General features: G+C 39.9%; 1 protein-coding gene across 4 annotated transcripts in view; it reads right to left on the bottom strand.

Moving 5' to 3' along the window:
• RBM27 (RNA binding motif protein 27) overlaps positions 1–25,852 on the bottom strand; it is a 36,032-nt gene extending 10,180 nt beyond the window's left edge. The window contains exons 1-14 of one of the 4 annotated variants that reach the window (XM_030572023.1): positions 25,651–25,852; positions 21,710–21,828; positions 19,542–19,696; positions 16,665–16,756; positions 15,977–16,170; positions 14,900–15,160; positions 14,017–14,256; positions 11,094–11,228; positions 6,937–7,086; positions 5,034–5,181; positions 4,545–4,695; positions 2,961–3,236; positions 2,684–2,824; positions 1,448–1,570 (exon numbers count right to left, since the gene is read on the bottom strand). In XM_030572023.1, coding sequence (XP_030427883.1) covers positions 1,448–1,570; positions 2,684–2,824; positions 2,961–3,236; positions 4,545–4,695; positions 5,034–5,181; positions 6,937–7,086; positions 11,094–11,228; positions 14,017–14,256; positions 14,900–15,160; positions 15,977–16,170; positions 16,665–16,756; positions 19,542–19,696; positions 21,710–21,828; positions 25,651–25,709 — 2,244 coding nt within the window. In that variant the 5' untranslated portion in view covers positions 25,710–25,852. The remainder of the gene's footprint in view (positions 1–1,447; positions 1,571–2,683; positions 2,825–2,960; positions 3,237–4,544; positions 4,696–5,033; positions 5,182–6,936; positions 7,087–11,093; positions 11,229–14,016; positions 14,257–14,899; positions 15,161–15,976; positions 16,171–16,664; positions 16,757–19,541; positions 19,697–21,709; positions 21,829–25,650) is intronic. The other 3 variants (XM_030572024.1, XM_030572025.1, XM_030572026.1) reach the window with 3 other exon arrangements.
• Positions 25,853–26,541: the final 689 nt, after the last annotated feature.

The following is a 26,541-nucleotide window of genomic DNA, read 5'->3' as shown; positions in this document are numbered from 1 at the left end:
ACACTTTCTCGGTCAGGTAGGATAATTTAAGTGCCTGAGAACTTTAGAGATAGAGGAAACATCCTCGGATACAGAACACATCAGCCACACAATAAGAGCATTTCCAGTAAAGACAAAAAGATACAATACACTTAACACCATACGCTCCCTTTACTGCAAGGGGGAACACCAATTGAAAGCCACTGGGCCTACCTAGAAGAAGAAAGTGGCCAAAAGGCTTGCTGCTCCTGCCCCTGCTTAGCCACACTGCCTCTCTGCAAGATATCCAGACAGCCCAGAGGCTGCATGGTGGGGGCAGGGAAATCACTGTAAGAAGCAAGTTGTCTCAGAACTGCTTACTGTTCTACAGGGAAAGTTGGAATTAAAGTTATGTGACCAGGTGTACTAGTCCACAGGCCCTCTGCTGGAGGCCTCACAGTCCTACCACAATCTATCCAAAAAAGAGTAGTAGAGGATTGTCCTCAAAACTACCTAGAGAGGCTGCAAGGATCAGCCAACCAGGGCCCAGGAAAAACTCATATAAAAAGGAGCTACAGAGCCCAACTGAGTTCAGTCTGCTGGCAGGGTCCGGGAGGGGGAACAAGGAAGGTGCTCCTGGCTGTTTGCAGGAGGTGCAAAGGCCAAAGCGAGCAGTTATTGGTAGGGACTGGGGGAGCAGGGAAAGTGCTCCTGGCTGGCTGCTGGGATGTGAGTAAGACATGGGGAACAGGGAAGTGGCCCAGAGAAACACAGTAAGTTAAAGGGATGCGGCACGCAGCTGCTATTTAGAGTCTCCATGGGTTGGGACCTGCAGTAGTGGGCGAGCCTGGATTCCCCCCGTCCCAACAGTCACTGAGGAAGTGGCTACGCCCTGAGCAAGAGAGTTTAAACAAGTCCAGTGAAGGGCTGCATTTGGAATGGTGTTACCATGACCAGAAGGGGCCAAACCGACACTGACACTGCTGGAGAGCTGGGGTCAGTGAACTGTGTTCAAGAAAAGTGGCTGAGTTGGAGAACTGGAGTCACTGAGGACTCAAGAGAAGGAAAAGTCACCAGGGAGGAATCCCTGGGGGCACTGCTCCACTCTAGAGCAGGAATCTTTGCAAGGAAGTCCGATCCCAACTGAGGGTACCGTGATGGGCCCTGTTGGATGGACTGACTAAGGACTGAGCACGGAGAAGGCTGCAGGGCTTTGAGATAGAACTGTACATCTCAAAAGGGGTGTGTGTGTTTTCGCACATGGGCTGTGTGTGACTTGGCCAGAGAGCTGAGTCACCGGAGACCTGCCTGACAAGCACAGTGGCTGACAGCAGGCACTGAGAGTGGAGAACTTGAGAAAAAACTGCAGGATCGCGCGCGCGCACACACACACACTCTCACTCTCAGCCAGGGTGCACACTGACGTAAGAGATCATTTCTTTACAAGGATTTGACTTCTAGAATATCCAAACAATGTATATACAATTACCTGTTTCTTTTTAAGGGCCTCTTGAACATCATGGGATTTAGATCCTGTGCCAGATTTCACAGATGTCTTTAAGTTTGGGGAATTATACACCATTTTGGTATGGCTTGCAGAAGTAGGAAATGTCTGAAATAATAGAACACTAAAATGAATTAGGTTAAAGATGTCTTTAAAAAAAGGAAGCTATTTGGTATTTAGGTGACGCATGACAACTTAATATAGAGACACAAAGTGGGTGAGGTAATATCTTTTATTGGACAAGCTCAAAAACCTTGTCTCTTACTAACCGAAGTTGGTCCATTAAATATACTACCTCGCCCACCTTCCCTCTTTAATATCCTGTGAGCACCACACTACAACTATACTGCAAACTTAATATATACGCATGCATACGGAAGTCAACAATAGCATAATTCTGCCCAGAAGAGTAAAGCCTGAACGCTTGTCAAAGGCATTTGACAAAAGAAAACTTTTCCCTTACTAAAGTTCTTATTTGGAGAATAATACAGGGAAAGATAAGAGCCAGTGAGGCCATAACAAGCTGATGCTGCCAGTTACACAAACCACATCAGAATCAAATTTACCCTTGCTAACTACTATGGAGACTAAGTATATTAATTGTGCATTATATACAGGTTAGCATTCACATGCCAACAATATTATGCTTTTTGCTCAGAATTTTAGAAACGTGATTCCCATTAAAAGGGCAATAGTTGTTCAGCCTAAACCTCGCACGATTCTTCCTTTCCCACTACAAGCATATCTTTTGGTTACAAGGGCTGTTTTTGCACTACAGCATCAGTGCAACTCAATCTGCATTACTCTGAACTGTATGAAGATTTATATGGTTCTATAGAAAAGTGTCTATCCATGCAGATCAGTGCACATGAAGAATAAATTTACAGGAATAAGAAGTGAAATCTTGTCACTAGAGAGCTGACTGACTATACTGAGGGATGAGATTTGTTAGCTAAGCAATACCTTTTGAATATTTATTTTTCTAATCATATCTATATTTTAAACCAAGATTCAACAATTATTTCCCACAGACATTACTCCAATTTTGCAGATAGAAAATTGGAGCTACAGAGATTAAATGACTTGCTGGAGGTCACACAGAACGTTAATGGAACAACCACAAACAGAACCCTCAAGTCCTATTTAGGCATCCTCTGATCTAACCAATAGTGAAAATATTTATTTTTAAGACTCACAGGCACTAATCTTTGTCAAATATACCTGAGAATCTTCTGCAGTAGCACTGGACTGGTTTAACAAATGTGCTGCATCTGTCTGGTTTCCACCCGCTGCTCCAAGGCGACGTTTAACTGAAACCTTATTAAGGACATAGGCACCCGATGCCAGGGGTTTAGTTATCACCTGCATATGAGTACATATAAAAAGGAAAGATTATATAGTTGCATCTTTAAAGAACTATTCACTTTGAAGCATCACTGATCTTCAATGCTCTGACCAGTTTGACAAAGCAGCCTCATTTTGCATGAGGGCAGTATACCTTTGACACATTGCTATGTACTGTTGCAGCTGGAGGTTGGGCAGTCAGCGTTTGTTGTTGAAGATGAAGCTGGTGATGCAGAGATTGTGGCGGTGGCTGCTGGTGATGGTGCAGGTGTTGCTGCAGCAGTGGTGGCTGCTGCTCATTTTCCCTGTGCCACAGCACCCTTATAAATCGATTGTTTAAAACTGCCTCTGTGCTGGAAATGGCCTTTCTGGCCTCATCATTAGTTAAATATTGAATTAAAGCAGCTTCAGGATCATTCTTGAAAGCAACCTAAAACAGAAGTTCAGCATATATGAACAACTGCCTCTGATCCATATCTCACAGGAAACAATGCATCTGAAATGTCACATAAAACTGTATTTGACAAATGTTTGCCAGAAAGGAGAGAGTTGTATTTTTCAAGTATCGATTACACAAAGATGAGACACCGATGAAGTCAAAGCCAAATGTCCCCTGACATACTTTAAACAGCACAGACAATAGGTTTTACGTATGTAGTAAAATACACCACCATTGTGTTATCTGCTATCATCACTATTAAATATTCACTATGAAGTGAGACAAACAACCATTGCTGCTCCTATCACAGCTGTGCTCTGCATCCCCAGTTCTTCCTTTTAAAGCTCCTGTGGAAGGGCAGGGTTTGAATCCATATAAGACTAAATATCCACTGTATTAGGCATTTGGGTTACAGAAGCAAGGAGAATTCCGCTCAAAGGTCCAACAAAGTCACTACAATGCAAGCCACAAAGGTTTGCTCCATTTTTAGGAGAAAAGCCTCCTAATTCCATGTGATACATTTGAGGAGAAAAATGTTTTATTCAATGTCAGTATCAAAGTCCAATTTTATTTTCCAGTATGAAAAAGGTAATTACATTTTTTAAAACACACTGTTTTGGAGGAAGGTAGACTACCACCAATAAAACAAGTCATTCTTAATAGAGAAAGCTAGATATTTTTGGACTAAAAATGTCTTTACTCATATCAAACTCAAAACATAGGTAGATTTTCATAGGCCCCACTTTTTATTCAGTGGGAAACAGCTGAATAAGATTTTAGCTACAGAACTAGAACTATTTTGTTTATATAATGTTCTTCAATCAAGATAATCCCAAGCACCATCACCTGAATTGCAGTTACCTCTATGGTGGAAAATGGCAGTAAATTGTTACTCAGAGACTTTTGGTGAAAGGTGATTGGCTAAAGCCCTGACCTTATGAGAAAAACTATGGGATCTTCAACTCCCATACAAAAAGAGGAAGGATTTTTGTTTACCAGGTCTCTTCCAAAAAATCAAGTGTAGGGTGCTCAGTGAATGTTGGGGTTTCAGAGCTGATGCTTAATCCCCTTGCTTCACCCCTAGCTTTGAGAGTTTAAAATGCACTTGTGCAGCTAGAAGCTACTGTAATAGTTTTAACAGAATGGAGACAGTAATGCCGAGTGAGCCAGGCACAAGAGGCTTCTGATTCAGTCCTTTGCCCTCCGCACTGCCTATCCTGATTTCCCAAATGATACAGTATGTTTTTTCTGACAAAGTTATTGAAGAGAGACACCAGAAAAAAATAATCTTGATTTTACCTGAATGTTAACAATAGTTCCAAATTTGCTGAAATGTTCATTGAGTTGTGTAATATTATTCAACTCAGGTGGGATTTTTCGAACTTCCAGCTTGGTGTTAGTGTATTGATTCTTTTTCAGAAATCCTGGTTTATTCTGGTTATTGGCTTGCCTAGAAAAAGCAAGAGTGAGATAACATTTATGGGAAACGTACTGCATACTAACTACTTAGTAGTCTACTGTTCATTACTTAGATTTATCCTTCTATAATAAGGGTAGATGACAAACTCAAGATTTAATGAGACTGTAGTATATGTAGCATTTAACATCTGTATTCTCAAATGGCAGGAGCCTGTTCACTAAGCCCAAGAGTCTTTTGAGAGCCCTCTGGCTCAGACAATCATATTCAGAACACTGAAAGAAATCCATTGTACATTACTGATTAGTCAGCTGCATTTAGATAATCTCCTCGTCCCTTATGGCTTTATACTCTGACTTCTTAGATCTTACTTTCCCATCCAGGGTTTCTTTACAGATGGCCCTTCCATGCTACTTGGAGGTCTTTTCCTGTTGTCTGGCTCAAGCACCACTCTGGTTACATTGCTGCTGTTATTTGCAATGGAAATGGGAGTTTCAGTCTGGATGATAATGTTCGCCGCTGAAGGAAAAAGAAACACATTATTTAAAGGGCTCCAACCGAGACATCCCCAAAATTAGTATTTAAAGTTTAAAAATCAGGCTTTTGTTTAAACAAAAGCACAAGTATATAAACTACAGATGGGTATGTTCAGCTGTTAATACCAAAAATCAAAGGTTCTGACAAGCTGTTCAATCTTGTTTATGGAATTACTTCAGTTAATGGAAGTAAGTAGCTTAACAATAAGTCGAGTAGTAGAAGCTAAGAATCTCTCTTAAAAATGACTTCGGACAAGCACCATATTAAAATTAGAGAGAAACCCTCAAATTAAACTTCACACTTTAATTTCCAAAGTAAGCATCATCCTATTTAATCCATTTAAGAAGGCATGAAAGCCTTAAGAAAGGCTTCAGCCTATATTTATAGAAATCTGTTCAGATCACAATTAACATTTTTTAGCATGACTTTCTTTCTTGGGCTGAAGATCAAGACTGAGGTGAGAGGCTGCAGAAGTGCTGGGAAGCTGCAGTTCAGAACTGGATGCAATTAAGAGAACTAGGGAGGTTAGGAATATTTGTCTAGTACTTGCTTGCATCTTGCTTAGATGCTGTGATTACCATTAGTGTTTCTCTTCCCACATGCCAAATACTCATTCCCCTAAAAAGGTTTGTATAAGTACCAGAGAGCTCGGTAAAACCTAGTTACACTGGTGAGAACGAAGGGTACAGGATGCACAGATTTTTTCATGTTAAATATAAAAAACTGCTTCCAAAGTAAGTGCACCTCTTTTAACCTTGGAAAACTTGAATAGAAGGGATTGAAACAAATTTGCCTATAGTGTTCTGGATTTTCCCTAGTACTGAAATGCATTCTCAGAGAGCAGTCTCTTAGCGCTTGCAGTGAAGTAAATCCTGTGTTTATAGCATCACAATCCTATGCTATGGAAACAGCACATCAGATTCCACACTACTACTTCACAACTAGATCCTCTGCCCAACCCTCCTCCACCTCTGGGAGGTTCTTTAATACGGTTCTGGGCTGCAACAATTTTTTTATTTTTTTAAAAGCCTTACAGGTGTTATGTACAAGGTAAAGTTTTTTTTATACATGAGAACTAACCCTTCATTTAGATTACACCAGCTCAACTGAATAAATAGTCCTACATGCAAAAAGATGTAAGATTTCATGTGTGATAGTCTGTTCAAATTAAGATATCTTGCTTAAAATAAGCCAGACCCTCATGTGGCCAAGACCTGCCACAGCAGCTCCTTTGCCACCACCCTCACTTCAGCTGACACAGGGAGTATATGGAGAGAAGATGGTGTGGATGGGCATTCTTGTGCCCCCTGTTGCCAGAATGAACTTTTGCTACATTAAAGCAGTGTTCAGGCTGCTTATGTTATAATGGGTACAATTTCTGGATTAGGTAGCTTAAAGCTTTTTGCCCCATCTCACCTCCCAGCAGCACTAAGAGCTTGTTGAGTGCATTTGAAAATTAGAGGGAAAGTGATTTATATTTTGCACTAGTCTGCACAGTAGCAAATCAGTTTTAAGTTTTGTTTTTTTCTTAAACTTTTAGATGATCAAGTTAACATTCAAAATTATCTTCTACTTTAATAAGAACTTTAAATGTCAAAGTGTGTGAAAGTTATGCCCAAACATTAGTTCAAAGGCTCTATTGGTTTTTCTTTGTTCCAGCTGAAACTAAGAAAAACCAAATGATGAGAGGCTCAACTCATAAGAACAGTTACAGCAGTGTCAAGATACCTTTCTTACCTCTTGGATTTGTATCCATCTCCCCAGATGTTAGGCCAATCAGATTTGGACGCTGTGTCTGTGTTCTAGTAAAGAACTGTCGGTACTGAGATCTACCAGCACTGGTGATACTAGGTGCTTCAGGGTTATAACCATCTGGCTCATACGTATCTATCAAGAGACAGAAAAAGAAATAGGAGGGATTTCTAAATAATTCCAAAATTCCAGGTTAGTTGCCTTGAGGAAGATGATTTGAATGTAACACATCTGATGTATTACACTGAACACATAGCCCTTGTTTCAAGGAAAAGAGTTTGCAAAATAGCATTCAGCTATATCATCCTGAAGGTCATCTCCCTACCCACCATGACCTGCAAAACCACCCTGAGGTCCAAGAATTAGAGCCTGGTTTGGGTGGGGAGAAGAGATGGGAGTAAAATAGGGCATAGAAATACACATGCCTGCAATCTAAAACATCCGAGTAATGTTACTGAACTCTATAGTGAACCCATGTTCTACTTAGCGTGTCACTGTTGCTAGTTTGAGGTGTGTTAATACTTCAACCTTCTTCATGCTGGTCCTCAATTCAGAAATGAAGGAAGATTTAAGCCATGTAGGTTACTTTTCATAAATACACCAGGCAGTAGGGTTTCCTTATGGCACTCTTCACTAAATCTAATTATATTCCAGTGCCTGAGGGGAAGCAAAGGAGATACCCATGTATTTTGCACGGTAGGGTGGGTAGGGATACAGACCTTCAGGATGATATAGCTGAACTCTATTGTGCAATCTCTTTTCCTTGAGAAAAGGGCAATGTACTCAGTGTAGTATATAAGACATGTTCTATATTCAAATAATTCTAAGACAGCTGAAATATTGGGCAATAATTTGATCAAAAATATTTACCCACTAAATGAACCCAAAAAACAGAATTTAGCTATCTGACTCCAAGACCGGAAAGAAGAGCTCTGTGTAAGCTTGAAAGCTTGTCTCTCTCAAACAGAAGTTGGTCCAATACAAGATATTACCTCACCCACCTTGTCTCTCCAATTAGACATTAAGGATCACAGTAACCAAAAGGGATAAAGCAGGGCTATTGATTAATTTTTTGAGTTAATTGCAATTAATCACAGTTTGAATCGCACTGTTAAATAGAATACCAATTGAAATTTACTAAACATGTTGGATATTTTTCTACATTTTCTTATATATTGTATTCTGTTTTGTAATTGAAATCAAAACGTATATTTTATTACAAATATTTGCACTGTAAAAATAAAATAAAAAATAGTATTTTTCAACTCATCTCATACAAGTACTGTAGTGCCATCTCTGTCATGAATGTGCAACTTACAAATGTAGATTTTTTGTTACATAACTGCACTCAAAAATAAAACATTGTAAAACTTCAGAGCCTACAAGTCCACTCAGTCCTATTTCTTGTTCAACCAATCCCTAAGACAAAAAAATTTGTTGATATTTACAGGAGATAATGCTGCCCTCTTCTTTTTCACAATGTCACCAGAAAATAACAGGTATTTGCATAGCACTTTCGTAGCCGCCATTGCAAGGTATTTACGTGTCAGATATGCTAAACATTCATATGCCCCTTCATGCTTCAGCCACCATTCCAAAAGACATAATTCCATGCTGATGACGTTTGTTAAAAAATAAATAAAAAAAAATGCGTTAATTAAATTTGTGATTGAACTTCTTGCGGGGAGAACTGTATGTCCCCTGCTCTGTTTTACTCGCCTTCTGCCATACATTTCATGTTATAGAAATCTCGGATGATGACCAAGCACATGTTGTTCATTTTAAGAACACTTTCACTGCAGATCTGACAAAACACAAAGAAGGTACCTATGAGAGATTTCTAAATATAGCTACCGCACTTGACTCAAGGTTTAAGAATCTGAAGTGCCTTCCTAAATCTGAGAGGGATGAGGTGACTTAAAAGAGCAACACTCCAATGTGGAAACTATAGAACTCGAACCATCAAAAAAGAAAATCAACCTTCTTCTGGTGGCATCTGACTCAGATAATGAAAATGAACATACATTAGTCCACACTGCTTTGGATTGTTATCGAGCAGAACCCATCACCAGCACAGATGCATGTCCCTGGAATGATGTTTGAAGCATGAAGGGACATATCAATCTTTAGCGCATCTGGCACATAAATATCTTGCAACGCCGGCTACAACTGTGCCATGAGAACGCCTGTTCTCACTTTCAGGCGACATTGTAAACCAGAAGCAGGCAGCATTATTTCCTGCAACGGGAAACAAACTTGTTTGTCTGGGCGATTGTCTGAACAAGAAGTAGGACTGAGTGGACCTACAGACTCTAAAATTTCACATTCTTTAATTTTTGAATGCAGTTTTTTTTTAAAAACATAATTCTACATTTGTAAATTCCACTTTCATGATAAAGAGATTGCACTACAGTACTTGTATTAGGTGAATTGAAAAATACTATTTATTTTGTTTCTTTACAGTGCAAATACTTGTAGTCAAATATAAAGGGAGCACTGTACACTTTGTATTCTGTGTTGTAACTGAAAATGTAGAAAACATCCAAAAATATTTAAATAAATGGTATTCTATTATTGCTTAGCGGGGCAATTTATCCTACGGCTGATCGCAATTAAGATCCAAGAACACAAGAGAAGATAGGTTGGAGAAACAGAGCAAGTGTGGGTCCTTTCTAAATGCCACATCAAGGAAGTTTCATTCTGTCAAATGTGTAAGGAAAAAAACCCACACAAAACCCGAGTTGTTAAAATTTGTGGAAAGCCTCCAAGTAAATACTGCATGGCCTGGAAGGTGAATGACTGAACAGAGAGATTCATCTGACACCAAGTATCAAAAATCCACCAAACCAGCCTCTCTCATTGCCAAGAGGCCACTGAAATTTCCCCAATACATCCTGTAAGTTTTAAAATGTATTCTTTCAGAAAAAGCAAGAGTGACATATGCTTGATCTTGGATATTTTTTAAAAGCAGTTTAGCTCTGGATTCTGCTGAGGACTTCTGTTAAGCATATGTAAATTGCCCTCTAGTTGCTCCTTTGTTGATCCCATCTCATTTCAAGGGCATAGTCACTGTGTGTTCCAATGGCAACAGCAAGAATTTAAGAGAATTTATGTAGTGTCAAAGCAACAGTAACATCCTAACAATTAAGACAGATCAATCACGAAGAAAAACCCTGCAATTGAAGGACAATCATGTGGGGACAAGATGGACTGGAAGTATTTGGAGATAAAATTAACAAAGATTTCAGCAAGATAACTGAGTGAGCTAAAGCCCTTTAGAACAAGGAAAACAGAAATGCCAATCGACTCTTCTTTACAGGTAACAGTAGTGTAGCACTAAAGATATTGCTGGATTTAAGTTAACCATTTAAGGTTATCCAGTGAGCAGACAGATATATTCAGTTACTGCTTTCAATTATGTTTTATATAAAACTCTCCATTTTCCATAGCAAAGAGGGACACATTCATCTTTTGGATAATTACAATGAAGTCGCAACATAAACGAAGTCTCATCTTTCTAGCTTGCTTTTCTCCAGTGCAGTGTATTTTGGTTGTGTGTGTGTGTGTGTGTGTGTGTGTGTGTGTGTGTGTGTGTGTGTGTGTGTGTGTGTGTGTGTGTGTGTGTAAATAGAAAATTAAAAGATGTTACCGTAATCACGAATAGAAGCCTTAAAACTTGCCAAAAATAAAAATTAGGCTGAGAGAGTGACGGGGGGGATAGGGGAAGAAGCTATTTAGAGGTTCACGTGTCACACAAGATTACAAGTTTAAGTGTAAATACTGAGGTTTACACTGATAGTTTTAGGCCAGACTAACAAATCTAGTTCACAACAGGATCCTCCACATTCCCTGAGGACGCAGAGATCCTATGCCATGGTCACACTGCTTTAAGGAGACGAGGCCTGGATGAAATTTCATTTGAATGATGTTCCCTCAGTTAGTAATGTGAAACTATCTTCTCCTCACTCCTGCTCCCCTCTCTCCCCCAACACATGGACGGGAAAGCCACCAGACTGAATATTTTTGGATTTGCATGCACTGCAAGAAAGTAAAAGTAATCACCATTTATATTATACAACATTAACAAAAGTAGTTTTAACTCTGTTTTATCCCAGGCAGATTAAAAAGAGACATTTGCTTACGTTCTGATACTGTATACAGTAGGTTCTGGGGTAAAGGAGGAGGTAGTCTTGCTCCCACTGGTGCAAGATTGGGCACTGCACTTGTCCGAGGCTGGTCACGGTTATTCATCAAACTTGACTGTGTTAAAGGTGGTCCTATAATGACAACATTAAATCAGTCACTGACTTCATAGCCCTACAGATACTGAACTTTGGACTGAACTGTTTGTACGTTTATACTCAACCTTTACTATAACCAAGTTTCTTGAGATTGCAATACACCTCTACCCTGATATAACGCTGTCCTCAGGAGCCAAAAAAATCTTAATACGTTATAGGTGAAACCGTGTGATATCGAACTTGCTTTGATCCGCCAGAGTGCACCGCCCCAAGCACCGCTTTACCGTGTTATATCGGGTCGCATTATATTGAGGTAGAGGTATATTTTCTAATCTGAGAGCAATAAAAACATTCTGTATACGAAATGTGATTTGGGTCATTTACTCAATGATATTTTATCAGAAAGAATAAAGGTTTAAACTAAAAGGCACTCTCTCTTCCCCCGGAGACAAGTGTTATTGTTAGGGGTTTACATTTGCTAGAACAGATCCTACCTCACTTCAACCAGGGGAATAAAATCTCATCGAGAGCAAGAGATCACAATAGCGCTGTTTAGCCAGCATTTCTCAAATGTGGCCACCAGTGGCTTTTCTTGTGGCCACAGCCTTCTCGGTGGTGATTGGGGTGGGGGGAGCGGTGACCCTACCCTCGAGCCACAAACGCCAGAGGAGCAGACAGCTGGTATGAGTTCCCCATCTTCTCCATGGCAGTGGGGTGGCGGGTGGCAGGTTCCAGCCATGAGGCAGTGGGCTCTGGCTGTGGGCTCCGTCCCCCAGCCCCTTGTGCACCACCCCCAGTCCTTGCTGAATCCTCCAGCCACTCACCCATCCACTACATCACTCCTCGCCACCACTGCCTCCTTACCCACCTCCCCTGAGTAAGTCGGTTGCGAAAAGTGATATTTGTATGTTTGTTAATATCACTTTTCACAGCCTCCCAGCTGGCTTAACACAAAACAAAAGAAAGATAAAGAACATGCAAATAGTGTTTCTATTCTGTTTAGGTCCAGTAAAGGATAGAGACAACTGTATGCTATTTTTATTATTGAGCTTGCAAAAAAAACCACGTGCATAAATAAATTACTATGATTTGGACATGTGCATGTGCATATATATTACAGTAATTTTTCCTAAAGTTAATTAAGTATTATAGGAAAAATCATAGTGGCCACCAACACCACTCTGAGGCCACCAAAAATTTTGTTGCGAGAACCCCAGGTTTAGATTACAGGTCTAAAAGAAGAACTGCAAGGACAAGAATTAATCCTTTTGTGGACAGAAGCATTTTTCTGTTTAAGCTCAGAGTTATCTTACTATTTTCTTTTCTACTTAAGTCCAGTACAAAACTGAGAACAGCTTTGATTTTTGTATTCATATTTTAAGGGACCACAGAACAGTGGCTTAATCATATGCACCCAATGAATAAGGTTACAACCATGATCGGGCAGCACTATAGTCTGTTTTCTATTGAGGAAAAAAAAAAAATGGTGGTAAGCAGCTCCAAGCAGTTTTTCTGCTGATCAGACGTACTCATTTTAGGAGGAGGGAGGGGGCAGTATGTTTTTCCATATACAGATGTCTTTAATTTAATTTTCTTATATTTTTAATACAAACATAAAAGCTAAATTTATCACCACACTGTTCTTGAATCCTGAAGCCATTTCAGAAGTCTTTATACGTTTTGCATGCATACAAGTTGGTCAATAGCACTATTGGGGGAGGGGCGGGAAGAAGGCTAGCAAACTCAATCCTCAAAAAAAGATTGTATGAATTATTAAACCTCACATTCACACAAATTTCTGAGTATTACTTATCTGAAAAATTTACAAGAGGCCCAAATGCTGAATGCTTGGAGAGTTCTGATGGAGTATGACTTTTTCTATTCCCACTACGGCTGGCTGACTAGTCCACAGAATGCCACATGTATTGTATTGATGTAATGAATAAAACAGTGCTGGAACACAGTGTCCATGCTTCGAGTATTGTGCAAAATTCTTCTCACAGGCATAATCTATGCCCCAACATTTCCAAGAACCAGCAAAACACATTGGGACTTAGTGGAGAAGTGGCTAGGGAAACTCAGCCACCACTGACAAGCCAAAAAACCCTAATCAATCAGAAATGTTAGATGTGCTAGAATGCATCTTCTTTATTTTGGACATTCTACAGCTAAGAGAGGAAATAATATTTTTCAAAGTTAAGTATGATATCCTTTATTACCAAGTCTAGTAGGACAACTACAGAACTTGAAACCTCTGCCTGTAAGCTAGTTCAGTTTTGATGACCACACACATTTTCCTTAAAACAGTTATTTGAATATTATATGATTGCTAAGGAGTTTCAAGCTAATGTGAGAATCTTTTGACTAGACTAACCTAAAAAGATCATCTAAACTAACTGTCAGTAATAATCAGCCCCATGTATATGAATAGCTGCATCTATTCCTTTGTATTTAACATGCTTTGAATCCTGAGTATCTACTAATCAAAAGGGATATATTATACTGAGTCTATAGTGTGAGACTTATTTGAGACTGAAGTGCTAAGTACATTAATGTAAATGCTCAATCCTACGCTGATGGATGGGAGATGGTTAGATTCCCCACCGCATCTTTAGTTTCTATATTAGTCATTTATAGTGCTGTGAACACTACATTTTTAAAACTGCCTTCCAAGTTTCATTTTAGTAAATGTTTTGTACAGCACACAGATAGCTAAGAAGCTAGAACAATCTGTTACTTTGGGTAAATAAAAGTATTTCTTCAACAGGAACCAAGTAATTCATATTAAGACTATAAAATAACCAACTGCAATATTTTAACTTACTTGATACAGGAAGCACGACAGGAGGTGGTGGCCGAGGATGTACTTGTGGGCCTGGCATTCTCATACTGGGAGCTGGGCCTGGCATTGGAGGCATTAGCATACCAGGAGGAGGAGGAGGGGGGAGTCCTGGGGGTGGTGGTGGAAAAGGAATCATGCTTGGCAATGAAACTTCATCTACTACTAAAGGGTCATTTCCATGATCAAATTGGCAAAGGTCGCCAAGTACACAAAATCCTCGCTCTGCAAAGACAGACAGACAGACAGACAATTTCATTTCCATCTGTCAAGAACTTCAAAAGTGATGACTATAAGATTTAATCAAGTATCACTATTTCCGTGATTTTCTCACTAAAGAACAAAGAGATGCATTTAAGAAGTCCAGCATATTCTGATCTACCATTTTACATCATTAAACAAAAACTTCAAACCAGAATTCAAGTTGGAATATTAGTTTAGCATCAAAGAATCTGAACGGTTTCCACAACAGTGTGCAAACTTCAACAGCGACATGGGGGATGGGTAGGTAGGGGAGACAGAATCACCACCTGTTTTATGTCAAACCCTATAATCTTACTGAGGACTGCTGCTGGCTGAAGTATTTGCGAAGGCACGCCTGTAGAATTATGAACTTAATACATTCTTGCCAGTGCCAAGAACTGTCAGATTTCAAGTAAATCTTGCTGTAAGTGGTTAAGTCTTATCCAAGCAAACTGCAGGCTCATATGCATCCTTACATTAAAAATAATCTACCACTTAATCTTCATTTACTGCTTGCTTTTAGTGAAGAATTTAGTAGATATATTTAAAAAGCAAAGAATATATGAGAGGTAAGAAATAAGAGGCACTAGGAAAGAAGTTGAAGCTATCGGTTTCTCTCCCTTACCATCATAATCTCGACATCGTCTTTTAGGCGGAGGATTTCTGCCAAATGAATTGGGAACACTATGATTCTTATAATAATTTGACCAGCTCTCTGTTGTGTTCTCAGGATGGTGAGCAGGTGCAATCACAGTAACAGCACTGGGAATAGACTGCGCAGAGGAATACTGTTCAGTAGAATTACTGGATGACAAAGACACTGGGTTATACGAGCTCTCCATGTCATTCCTTTCACTCTTGAATTTTGCTCTCTCCTTGTGTTCTGCTTTTAAAAAATCAGCAAAATAAACCAGGTAAGTTTTCATGCTTTTGTTAGGTATATCAAAGTCCTGGAGAAACGGAATGCATAGATGGATAGTGGACATTACACAGTAATACAAACTCACTTATTCACCATGCAGAACATAGAATGTTTATAACATTTGTGTAAAATTACTTTTCTTAAAATGCTAGAACTGTAGACCCAAGGCATCAAAGAAGTTTCCACCTCAGAAACTGCTCATTGCTCTCACAAAGCTCACCTTCATCCAATCATTTTCCTTCCTTGAAAATGAAAGCAACTTTTCCCTCTAACATTGAATAAATGACAAACACTACTTAACATACCCTGAAATCCACAACACTTTATGCTGCCAATCGCTTCAGTTCCTGGATTCCCTATACACGGCCAATAGAACACGATGCCATCATTCCATTTAAGTATTTAAAAAACCCATCTCCTAAAACTGAAACAATTTTATAGGGATAAATCAACTTCTGCATAAAAAGATACTAGCATTTTGGAACAATAATATGTTTTATCAACAGACAGCACAATACCAGAGGCATACATTCAATGGAATACACTTATGAATAAATTAAAATGGAGTTTAAAAAAACCTAATTCCCCTGACTATAAGGCGCTGTTCTGTAGTGTAGTAATTGGTTTAATTATGTCAGCAGCATGTACTTCTCCAAGCCAGTTCCATAGCTAGTGTTCTTAAACAACTCACAGGCATCCAACTTCTGTTTGTTTATATATTTTGCATTAATCACTACAATGAGTCAGATGTTCTTCCAGTGCAATATTTTGGCTACTCACCAATATTTCTGTTCAGATCCCGGTCTTTGCTTCTACCCCCGCTGCGGCTACGACTTCGGCTTAAGCCTCTGCTTTTACTACGACTTTTACTCCTGCCTCTTCGCCAGTCGTATTTGTCTCTATATAAATCATTCCGATCATAGTATCTGTCATAGTCTCTCCATTTGCCATCATCTCTCTTTTTCTCTCTGGTTCTGCAAGCCATGTATGTATAAGCCACATATATTGAGAGAAAAGAAGCCACAGAACAAGTCTGGAGTCACAAATGGTTAATATTCTTCCCTCCTCACTCTACTCAGACAGTGGCACCCAAATGTGCCTCTATTGCCATGCTGTCTCATAAGAAAAAATAGGTTCCTGGAATGGCCAACATCATCAGCTGCTGTTAATATTGCGCATTAAAAAAACCACCAATGTTCTTCTACTCTCTCTCCTTTCTGAAATACGGGTGAATAGATGGAACTCTTAAATATCCCTAAGCAGCAGCCCGTGGGACATTTTGCTGTGTTCTCAGAAGAGACTGTTATATCAAAGAGCTACTGGAGGTTGATGGCAGAAGGGGAGGGAGGACCGAGTAGGCATTCTGGTAAAATTACTGCCTCAAGAGGTGAAAATCCACAGTTAGAGAGTCTGGCCAGCAAGGAAAGGAAAAGAGATGAACATCTTGTGATTAAACGGCAATACTAACCTTTGTTCATTAGAATCTAAACGGTTTCTCTGTGGGCTAGGATACTTCTTTTTCCTGCCATCTCGTTCTTCCTCAAACGACTCTTGAAATATCTATTTAACAAACAACACACCAACAAACAAAGAAATAAACCTAGATTTAGTTCAAACCACAGCTAGCAGCTGTTTAAGACAACAGGACACCTAGGCTAAATGTTGTATGTAACAAAGCAGCAGAGTTGTAAATGTTCATATCCTTCTTTTAAAAAGCTTTTAGTTTCTCTTTGTCAGTAAAGCTTTCCAAAATTAGAAAACTATTTTTAGGTTAAATTTACATTATACAGGAGGTGTTGAAGTTAAAGAAAAACAGTGTGTCATCCTCTAATTGGTTGCAGAGTTCCTTACTGCAAGCAAATAGGATTTTCTGCATATGATTTCCCAGATAACAGGAACTTAAGACTATGCAGCTTTGCAAGCCTTCTTTCATATGTAATTGCATCACTAATATGAATTCTGGATGTGGTAAATTATTCATATACTTGGATAGTACTGTACAGGTCATACCTCTTATAAAAATTAACAAAAGCTAAAAACAATTTCCCTGGTGCTTTTACTCAGCTCCAACATAACTTGGTCTGTCAGAAACAGTACAAGGGATCTTCTTCAAAGTTTATTTGTAGCCATTTTGCCCCAAACAGTGCATCACTTATAAAATATTAATAATTTTGAAGGCAACAGCGGCAATAGCAATTTCCTTTTATAAAAGCTTCAAGATATCTTAAACTAAAATATAGTTTCTTCCTTTGCCTGCATTATTTTAGCTTGTGTCATTCCATTTACAGGAATCCCAAATCATCTCTAAATGTACAGCTAATGACATTTCACAATTAATTTAAAAGACAGTCTGGTCTAGGACTGGCTACATTATGACCTGATCCCATGCAACCCCACATAAGAAACCCAAATACCCAATTCTAGACTAAGAGAACAATGGTAGTTTTAAGATCTGTTCTAACATGAACTATCATAGCTAAATACAAGTGTTATGGCATCAAACAAAGTGACAGACTTATAAGGATGCAGTATGATAAACTGTCACTCAAGATCAAATGGTATTTCAGAATTAGAATTTTGGTACGAAGAGATGGTCCTTAGATACAATGAAGGGCAACGTAGAAATAGCTAGATTTACATCTACACTGTTCAATCTACACTAAGTTACACTTTTAGCAGAGAAATGTCTCCCTTTCCAAAACCCAACATTATATTCTTGACTATTCTTTGGAGGTCTGACTGACAGTTTGTAACGTGTGATGATTTACCGTCTTCATGACCTTTGGCTGATTGCTGACAGGACCACAAAAGCATAATAAGACTCTATGTAGACTGACAATGGTGGATATATGAAAAATCCATTTAGAGGCACTTGTCTTAAGCCTTGTTTCCCAACTTTCACTTATCAAGTAGAGATTTTAGAAGGGAAACTTCTAGTAGTTCGAAAAGTACATTATATACATGGTGGCAATTCTGCAACAGGAAAGCTTAAAAAACAGACTAACAAGAAGCTGCTGAACTTGAATTAATATGCAAACTAGACATCTTTAACTTAGGTTTGAACAGAGACTGGGAATGGCTCAGATATTACACTAATTGAATCTATTTCCCCACGTTAAAGTACCCTCACACCTTTGTGTCAACTGTCCAAAATGGGCCATCTTGATTATCACTTCAAAAGTTTTTCTCCCCTGCTGGTAATAGCTTCTCTTAATTAATTAGCCTCTTACAGTTGGTATGGGTACTTCCATCTTTTCATGTTCTCTTTATGTATAAATTTCTTACTGTATGTTCCATTCTGCACATCCAGTGAAGTGGGCTATAGCCCACAAAAGCTTATATTCAAATAAATGTTAGTCTTTAAGGTGCTGCTGTTCTTTTTGCTGATACAGACTAACACGGCTGCTACTCCGAAACCTGTCATCATATACATGCACATGAAGCGGGAGAAGGGGGTCAGAATATCATATATCCCATTTGACCTCATCTAAATATAGCCAGCTCTTTTCTGTAACAACTACATCACTTAGATTAGGCTTGTGAATCTCACTGAACCATGGACGACAATACATCCAGAGAACAGAGAATTATTTCTATTGCATTCTCCACCAAACACTCCAATCAGGATCAGGGCACCACTATGGTAGGTGTTTTACAAACTTATAGGAAGAGATTCCCTGTCCTGGGGAATACATCAACCTAAAAAGACAACTATAATTAAAAAAGGTAGTGGAAAGGAGTACAATATATAAATGAAGTGAGCAAGGCTGATGATGGGTACACACCTTGGCGCCTCCATTTTTAAACATTTCTATTATTGTGAGCAACAATGAATATGAGCATAAAAAGCAGCTGCTGTGGAAAGAAAGCTGTATTATATCCATGATAATCCCTTAAAAAATAAAAAGTCTTGCTAATATGTTTACTTGGTAACAACTTTTCTAAAAAAATCCATTTGTTATGCATTTAATACTGCATACACAATAGCTACACCTAGAGTAGTGGTCTTTTGGAAATCAACATGCATCTTTTGAGGTAGCTATCAAGGCCCTTACATCATTCCCCATTTCTTAAATCCGTCCATTGTAGAGTCACTCCTCACTGCCAAGGAGGGCTGAAAGAGAGTTCGGAATGCTACTCCCACATTGATCAAAGGGTGTCTGCAAAAGGACACAAAATGCTCCCTTACCCAATGGACAGAGCACACACCTTTACAGCATTCCTGCAAGCTCAGAGATGGTAGCACAGACCATTAGCCATAAAAGAGTCTGTTCAGAGCATGTTTTGTTTTTATAACAACTTCCTACAAAAGTGGATGGTGGAGGGACTGGTTTGGGACACTCACAGAAGCAGGTGGATGGGAAGTTAATATTACCTCCTCTTTGATTTCTTCTTTTTCCTGACCTGCGGGCTTCGGTTCTAGTTTTGCTGGTTCAAGGGAAGGAAGGTAGTTCTTTGTGTACAGACTTTCAAACAGTTTATCTACAAAACCTGAAGTTTCTGAGGAGAAAGATACACACAAAACTTGATTATACATCTTGACTTAAGTCTATGGTCAGGAAGGACTATGTTGATAAGACAATTCCCCAAAATCCAACCACAAAATATTACTACTTTAAAAAAAAAAATCCTTATCTTAAATTGATGTGAATTTTAGTGGTGTTAGGTACTAGAATGAGAACCATAAAAAATGATGTTCTCTATACAGCTACAGACATAGATACACAATAGGAAGCAGCATGGACAATGCCTGCTAATACATCTCAATTTGTGGCGAAGGGATCGCTTTCAGGACTGAATACCCCACTATCTCAATTGCTCATTCAATTTTTGCATCTGTAATAAGCTTGCCAATGGCAACGATTTTTGTGACGTAGACATCCACAGGAAACAAGACAAAATTTCACAGTGGATCCCAAAAGGCCACTGAGAAGTTAGTCTCTATTAAATTGGTCTGCGCTTGAACCAGTGGCCTAGAAATGAGAGGCTCCGTATCTCCATGTCCACTCCCTGGACAATGCAGTCCATTCAATATAGGCTTAAAAAAATATGCAAAAATACAACCCACCAATCTACACTTATTAGCAAGCGAAAGTTTAATATTTCAAAAATCCCTGAAGTTTTAATTCCATCAACTTGACTGTAACAATTGAGTCTTGACTGCTGATTATATATTTATTCCTCTTACCAGTGCTTCTATACTGTAACTACTGCACGCATGCAGGCTGTGTGTGATACATTAAATTTTCACATTCTGTGCACAAGTGACAAGCCTTATAGGATCATTTGACTTCAACTGCTGAATTGTTTTTGAGATATCTAGCAGGCCTAGTCAGTTTTCTTTAACCTAGTTAATTAAGTATCAGAGGGGTAGCCGTGTTAGTCTGGATCTGTAAAAGCTAGTTAATTAAAACACTTACAGTAAACAGAGTTCATGCCTACATAGTCTAGATACAGTACAGCTTTCAGGGTGGAAGCAATATTGACATTTTTATCATCACATCATTGAAAGATGCTCAAAGCAAGTCCAGATGACGACAAAAATAATGGTGTGCTGTCTATGCTGCAGCTTTCACCATTGTTAACACAGGAGGAGCTGTGCTTGTGCTCAACTTGCTTAAAATTCAAAGCATAGACAAGAGATAAGGGTTTTAATGGCATTTCAATTCTGGCTGCATGAATAGGAAAGGCTCCTCACAAAAATCAGAAATGGAGGAGAGAGATCAAACAGCTCCTCAGTTTTCAGTAAAAAGAGGGTTCTTACAAAATGACTTTTCTATAAGAAGAGCCCTTTTTTAGTCAAAATTCAAAAGGCACAGGAGTGAAGTGGCACCTTTGAGTCCTGAAGTTTCCATCTATTATAATAAAATGGTTCCATCCTATTGAGGAGATGGTGAGAAACAGGCACCCGGGAAATACCTCAGATCCTAGGTGTGAAAGTTCGTCATCTTCATTACTCATGTTTAAAAGCAATCTCATCCCACCATACCCACTAATTTGGCCACTAAGGGTCAGATTTCCAAGTTATCAGAACCCTTATTTGGGGCCAGATTTTCAGTTGGAACCGAGCTTTCATTTGGCACTTAAATAAGTACCAGATTTTCAGAAGTACTCTATACCTAATAGCTCCCGTAGTGAAATTTATGGCCCAATTTTGTTTTGCAAACCTGGCCACTAGTGTTTAAGGAAATTAAGTGTTAATTTTTGCTTAACAGGCTTTAACTCAATTGAAATTGAGTAAAAATCAGATTTTGGAACCTTTGATCCTTTATTTCCCAGCAAAAAATGCTAAATCTTATTATGAATGCAATATACTTGTATATGGGAAGAAAAAAGAGTAGGCCCCATCATGACAAAAACGTTACACAATCCTTTCTAAACTTTAACTATAATGCTGTAGAACAATAATCTTCCAACTGTATACCACTAAACACAATTTAATATTCAACATAATTTATAAATTTTAAATGCAATTATTAAACTACATAGTTACAAAGAAAGCAGAAAAAGTACCTTTCTGCAGAAAGACGTCTAGCTGATCAGCACAGAAAGCCTTCAGCTCTTTCTCTGGTTTGTCTTTCTTGACTAATGCCACAACATAGTTAGCTAAGGCTGAAGGGTCTGCATCACATCTGACGAGGAGAGGAAAAAAATTATTCTTAGCAATGTACAAATTGATTTTGTTAAACAATGTTGAAAATCACTAGAAATTACATTCTGGACAATCATGATAGTTTTAGAGGCATCATGAAGACAGTCCTCTGGCAATGTGTTGTTGGAACTTTAGGATAATATCGTGCAATCCAGTAACATCACAGCTGCACCTTGCTCCAGTGCCACAGAGCAGTTTCTGCTATTGTTGCACACCAGTGAGCTGTTTTGATTTTATTTTGTGCTCCACTAACAATGTCAGAAGAAGCTTCCATGCCTTGTGCTTATTCTTTGGCTTTGCTTGTGAAAAAACATCATAATATAATTCTTAGGTCAATCAAGCAGATGCTATCCTCTCTGGCCAACTCCCCCTTACGAAAGCACACCCAAAAAAACTTTTTCCTCCGCCATTAATAAGCGAAACTTACAGAAAAATGACCTGGAAGATTGTTCCACAGTGGAAATGTTGTATGATGTCTTAACAACCAGAATAGACTAACCAAACATCTCACCAGAAAGAGACCTGAAAAACGTGTTTTACGTACACTGTTTCTTCACACAGGAGCACAACTGAAAAGAATGAAGCCAACATGCAAACCTTCTTTCTTTTCTTCCACAGTACTCTCAAGGTAGAGATTTCACTATCTAAAAGTGCATTTATTATCACGAACTAATTATATTACACTCACAGCCCAACAGCCCTTGTCTGGCTACGTGAAGATCACTAAAACACATCCTCCCTTTGTACTACAATGCTCTGGCACCACTAGTTAAACTGACGGTTGCTTTATATCTTACACTGTTCAGCCATCAGAAAACGTTCAAAAATGAGAACCTACTTGCCAATAGTGAAGCATCATACAACGCAACAAATGTACCAGCTAGGTGAATAGATGCAGAAGGCCCCCAAATGCCAGGGGTATGTATTTGTATATATTCTAAGTTCATTATTTTAAAAAAAAAAATCTAAATGACCTTTGACTGTAAACATTTGCTTGCATTTGGAATTGTCAATATAAAGCACACTAGAAATAGCGAACAGTTTAGAAGCCTCAAAAGTTCTTTTGCCTGTAATAAATGTGATGAAAAATGCAAAATTTCACAATGAAATATTCAATAACCTCTACACCCTACTAGTTTGCTCACTTATTTCCAGTGTTTGATGGTTGCAGGAAAAAAAAGATTTTATGTTTCAAAAGGACATACAGAAATACAGAAATGAAAAGGCTTAATCAAAAAAAAAAGTGGAAGGTTTCTAAAAGTGTGGTTGATATGTTTCATGCTAGTTCTCATGTACAATTTAATGAAGAGAAAAGGCTTCAGGGTTGTGGGAAAAAGTGAGAGCTTCCATCCCTTCTAAACATGTTTTTTTGTTTTAAACTTTATCCCTCCCTCTTTAGCATCCCAATTTCTCTCAGGATGACCCACTGGGATATCCTAGCACTTGCTTATTACATACCAGAAATTTGCATAAAGTTCTTATTATACCCGGAAAGGATCTGTGCTGCACATTCACTCCTCATTGATCTCAAATGCACAACCACCACCACAAAGAAATTCTAACACTGTTTCCCAAGAACCCTTGTCTCCAGCTGAAATTCATTCAGAGTGCAGCTTGGGTACCAGAAGTCTGAAAGTGCTCGGTTAGAAGGACAATCAGAATCAATAATGAAGACAGATGATCTAACAGAGATTGTAGACAGTAATATGCTAGATCAGGGTAGGTAACCTATGGCATGCGTGCCAAAAAGGCAGCATGAGAGCTAGTTTTCATTGGCACTCACACTGCCCAAGTCCTGGTCACCAGCCTGGGGAGCTCTGCATTTTAATTTAATTTTAAATGAAGCTTCTTAAACATTTTAAAAACTTTACTTTACATACAATAGTTTAATTATATATTATAGACTTATAGAAAGGGACCGTCTAAAATATTAAAATGTATTACTTGCATGCGAAACCTTAAATTAGAGTGAATAAATGAAAACTCGGCACACCACTTCTGAAAGGTTGCCAACCTGTGCTAGATGAACATCTGGAGGCTTTTTTTTTTTTTAATTAAATAAAGCCATGACGCTGTAATTCTCAATTTAAGCTTTTTTATCAAAATTAATGTAAATGCAAAGTGAAAGTATTCAGAGGAAAAGAACTACATTGTACATACAAACATTATATTTTAAATTTTCAAACATCCATTGGTAATAGGAAATGGGGAAAAGTTTCAGCCAGTCGCTATTTCTTTGCTGTTATGGGTTTAGGACAGACCCCTAATATCGTTATGGCAAAGTGGAGAGTAATATCACTGTTTGTTTATTTACTAATTCACAGGCAATTATTAAAAGTCTGTAACAGCTCCTCATGTAAATATGAAAGGTATTGCAGACTAATTTCATTACACAGTGTATCTGTATACAGACAATTATTTTACAAAACTGTATTATTTAACAGATGGTAGCCAGTCTTGTTATAGGACCTCTTCAAATTTTCAAATGGACAAACACAGACACAGAATATATTCAGTGATAAAAAGTAGATTACTAATACCTTATAAATTCCACAACTGTGAATTCACATAGGCCTCTATTTTCCTCTGTATAAAAACTAAAAATTCAGATAGTTCCATCCCCCCAATAACCCAGTCCCACAACTTTCATTACAGGAAAGCCCTGTTACTGGCAAACATTTTATGAAGTGAGTGCATTTATACATATTTTACAAATATTTACCCAGTACATCCGGGACTCTTTTAGAACGACATTTCTCTGTAATTACAGAAAAATGGCACATTATCAAAATCCTTTAGAAGTTTGACTGGGAAGTTTCCTGCAGATCCTCAAGAGTGATTTTGAGTGTTAACGTTTGCCACCTTTTCAAATATGACTAAAGATTTACTTTATGAACTATTTTATTGGGAGGGGGGGGAGGAATTGAACTCATGTTGCACAGTTGGAGATTAAATGCACACCGAAGCCAAAAACTCCCAAACCCTCAAAATATGGTGCAAGTGCCACATATTCTGTCTGCAAAGCCCTGGGCATGTGTTCCTTCACACTCCTGTGAAGTAGGAAAACAAGTATTGTCCTCACTTTACAAGAGGACCAGAGAGATGTAAATAACGTCTCCAAGGCCAAAGAGGGCATCGGTAGCAGAGCTATGATTAGAACACAGAAGGTCCCTGGATCCCAGTCCTGTGCTCAGCCCAGTTAAAAAGGACAATTTCTAGAAGACGCTCTGCTTACCGAAAAGGATGAAGCCAGCATAGGAGTGTGACATTACAGAAGCTGCCGCATGAACTTGTTAGCTCCTAGGCCCTGCCACTAACCCAGTACATGGACATTCACGCCTCTGTCCCCTTGGCCTACCGCCCCCGTCCCCTTGGCCTACCGCCCCCCCCCCACATCATATACCAGGGGCAGAGCCCAGGGCTCCTTTCGGACAGCGGGAATAAGGACATTGCCTCGCAGAAGCCCGGGGTGCCAGGGAACTCGCTGGCCGAGCCCAGAAGTTTATTATTTGCGAGCCCGACGGGGGGCCAGTGGTGGAGTATCAGTTTTAGAGGCCGCCAAGCCGTTTTCAGCGGGCAGCACATTTCACCCCCCGCGTCCCGCCCCCCATGAACACCCTCGCCTCCCACAGCACCCTCATTGTCTACCGTGCCAGCAACAAGGCAGCCTCCCCTCCCACCGCCACACAGGCCCCTCGCACCCTGGGGCCTCCGGCCCACACTCCCCCAGCCTAGCCAGTGCCCCCCGCCAGCGCCCACCCGCCGCTGCCCTCCCGGGCCGCCGCCCCCTCCCCTCACTCACATCGGCTCCAGTAACTTGGCCAGCCAGGTCTTGAGGGCGTCCACGTTCTCAATGATCATGGTGCCCCCTGCTGCTCCGCCCGGCGCCTCCACTACACCCCGGACACCATGGCCCCAGGCCTCCAGCGCCGGCTCAGACCCCGCCTCCCCCAGGACAGTTACTCGCCAGCAGCCCCCTCCCCGCCGCCAGGGCCTAGTACAGGAACTAACCACCCGCACACACCGTAACCTGCTGGTTGCCAACGGGGGCGGGACCCCGCTCGCGACCACCAATCACATGGCCGGCTATGCGCGGAGCTAGCCAATGGTAGCCGCGTGAAGCTGCTCAGCCCAGGGGTCACTACGCAGGCAGCATGTTAGGTTGAGCTAGCACGTGAACTCTTGGTGCAACATGGTAGAGGAGGCGTTCTTAAAGGGCCAGGCACTTCTATTTTCCAGTCACCCCCCCCCGTCCCAAATGGGTGAGCAACAGCCGTAATGCCCTCACCTAGCCCTGCCTCCTAGGGCGAGCCCCCCATTCCCAGCTGAGCACCCCGGCCCATTGAGCGAGGAACCTACTCATTCCTCATCCCCTTGTCTATGCGGTGGGCATCCCACCTTCCAGCCAACCCCCCACTGGGGAGCACCCCATGGGAAAAGCATTCCACGTTCCTCCCAGCCCTCCCACTCCACGGAGTGAGAGCTCCCTATTGTCACTGCCAGAACCCTAGGGACTGAGCAGCTTACAATGATCTTCACACTTGCACTGCAATCCTGTGCACACTGTTCTACTGTGAATCCTCTGCACAAAATGGCTTACACGATTTTATTTTTAACAGGCTGCTACTGTCACCAGTCACACATATAGCGTTCAGGGTAAGACCTGCAGGGGGCAGGGGATTGATTCCTCAGC

This window comes from Gopherus evgoodei, chromosome 8 (assembly GCF_007399415.2).
Source record: "Gopherus evgoodei ecotype Sinaloan lineage chromosome 8, rGopEvg1_v1.p, whole genome shotgun sequence".
In the NCBI taxonomy this organism is placed as follows: domain Eukaryota; kingdom Metazoa; phylum Chordata; order Testudines; family Testudinidae; genus Gopherus; species Gopherus evgoodei.
The sequence above is the reverse complement of the archived record's forward strand: the minus strand, read 5'-3'. Positions and strand labels throughout refer to the sequence as shown.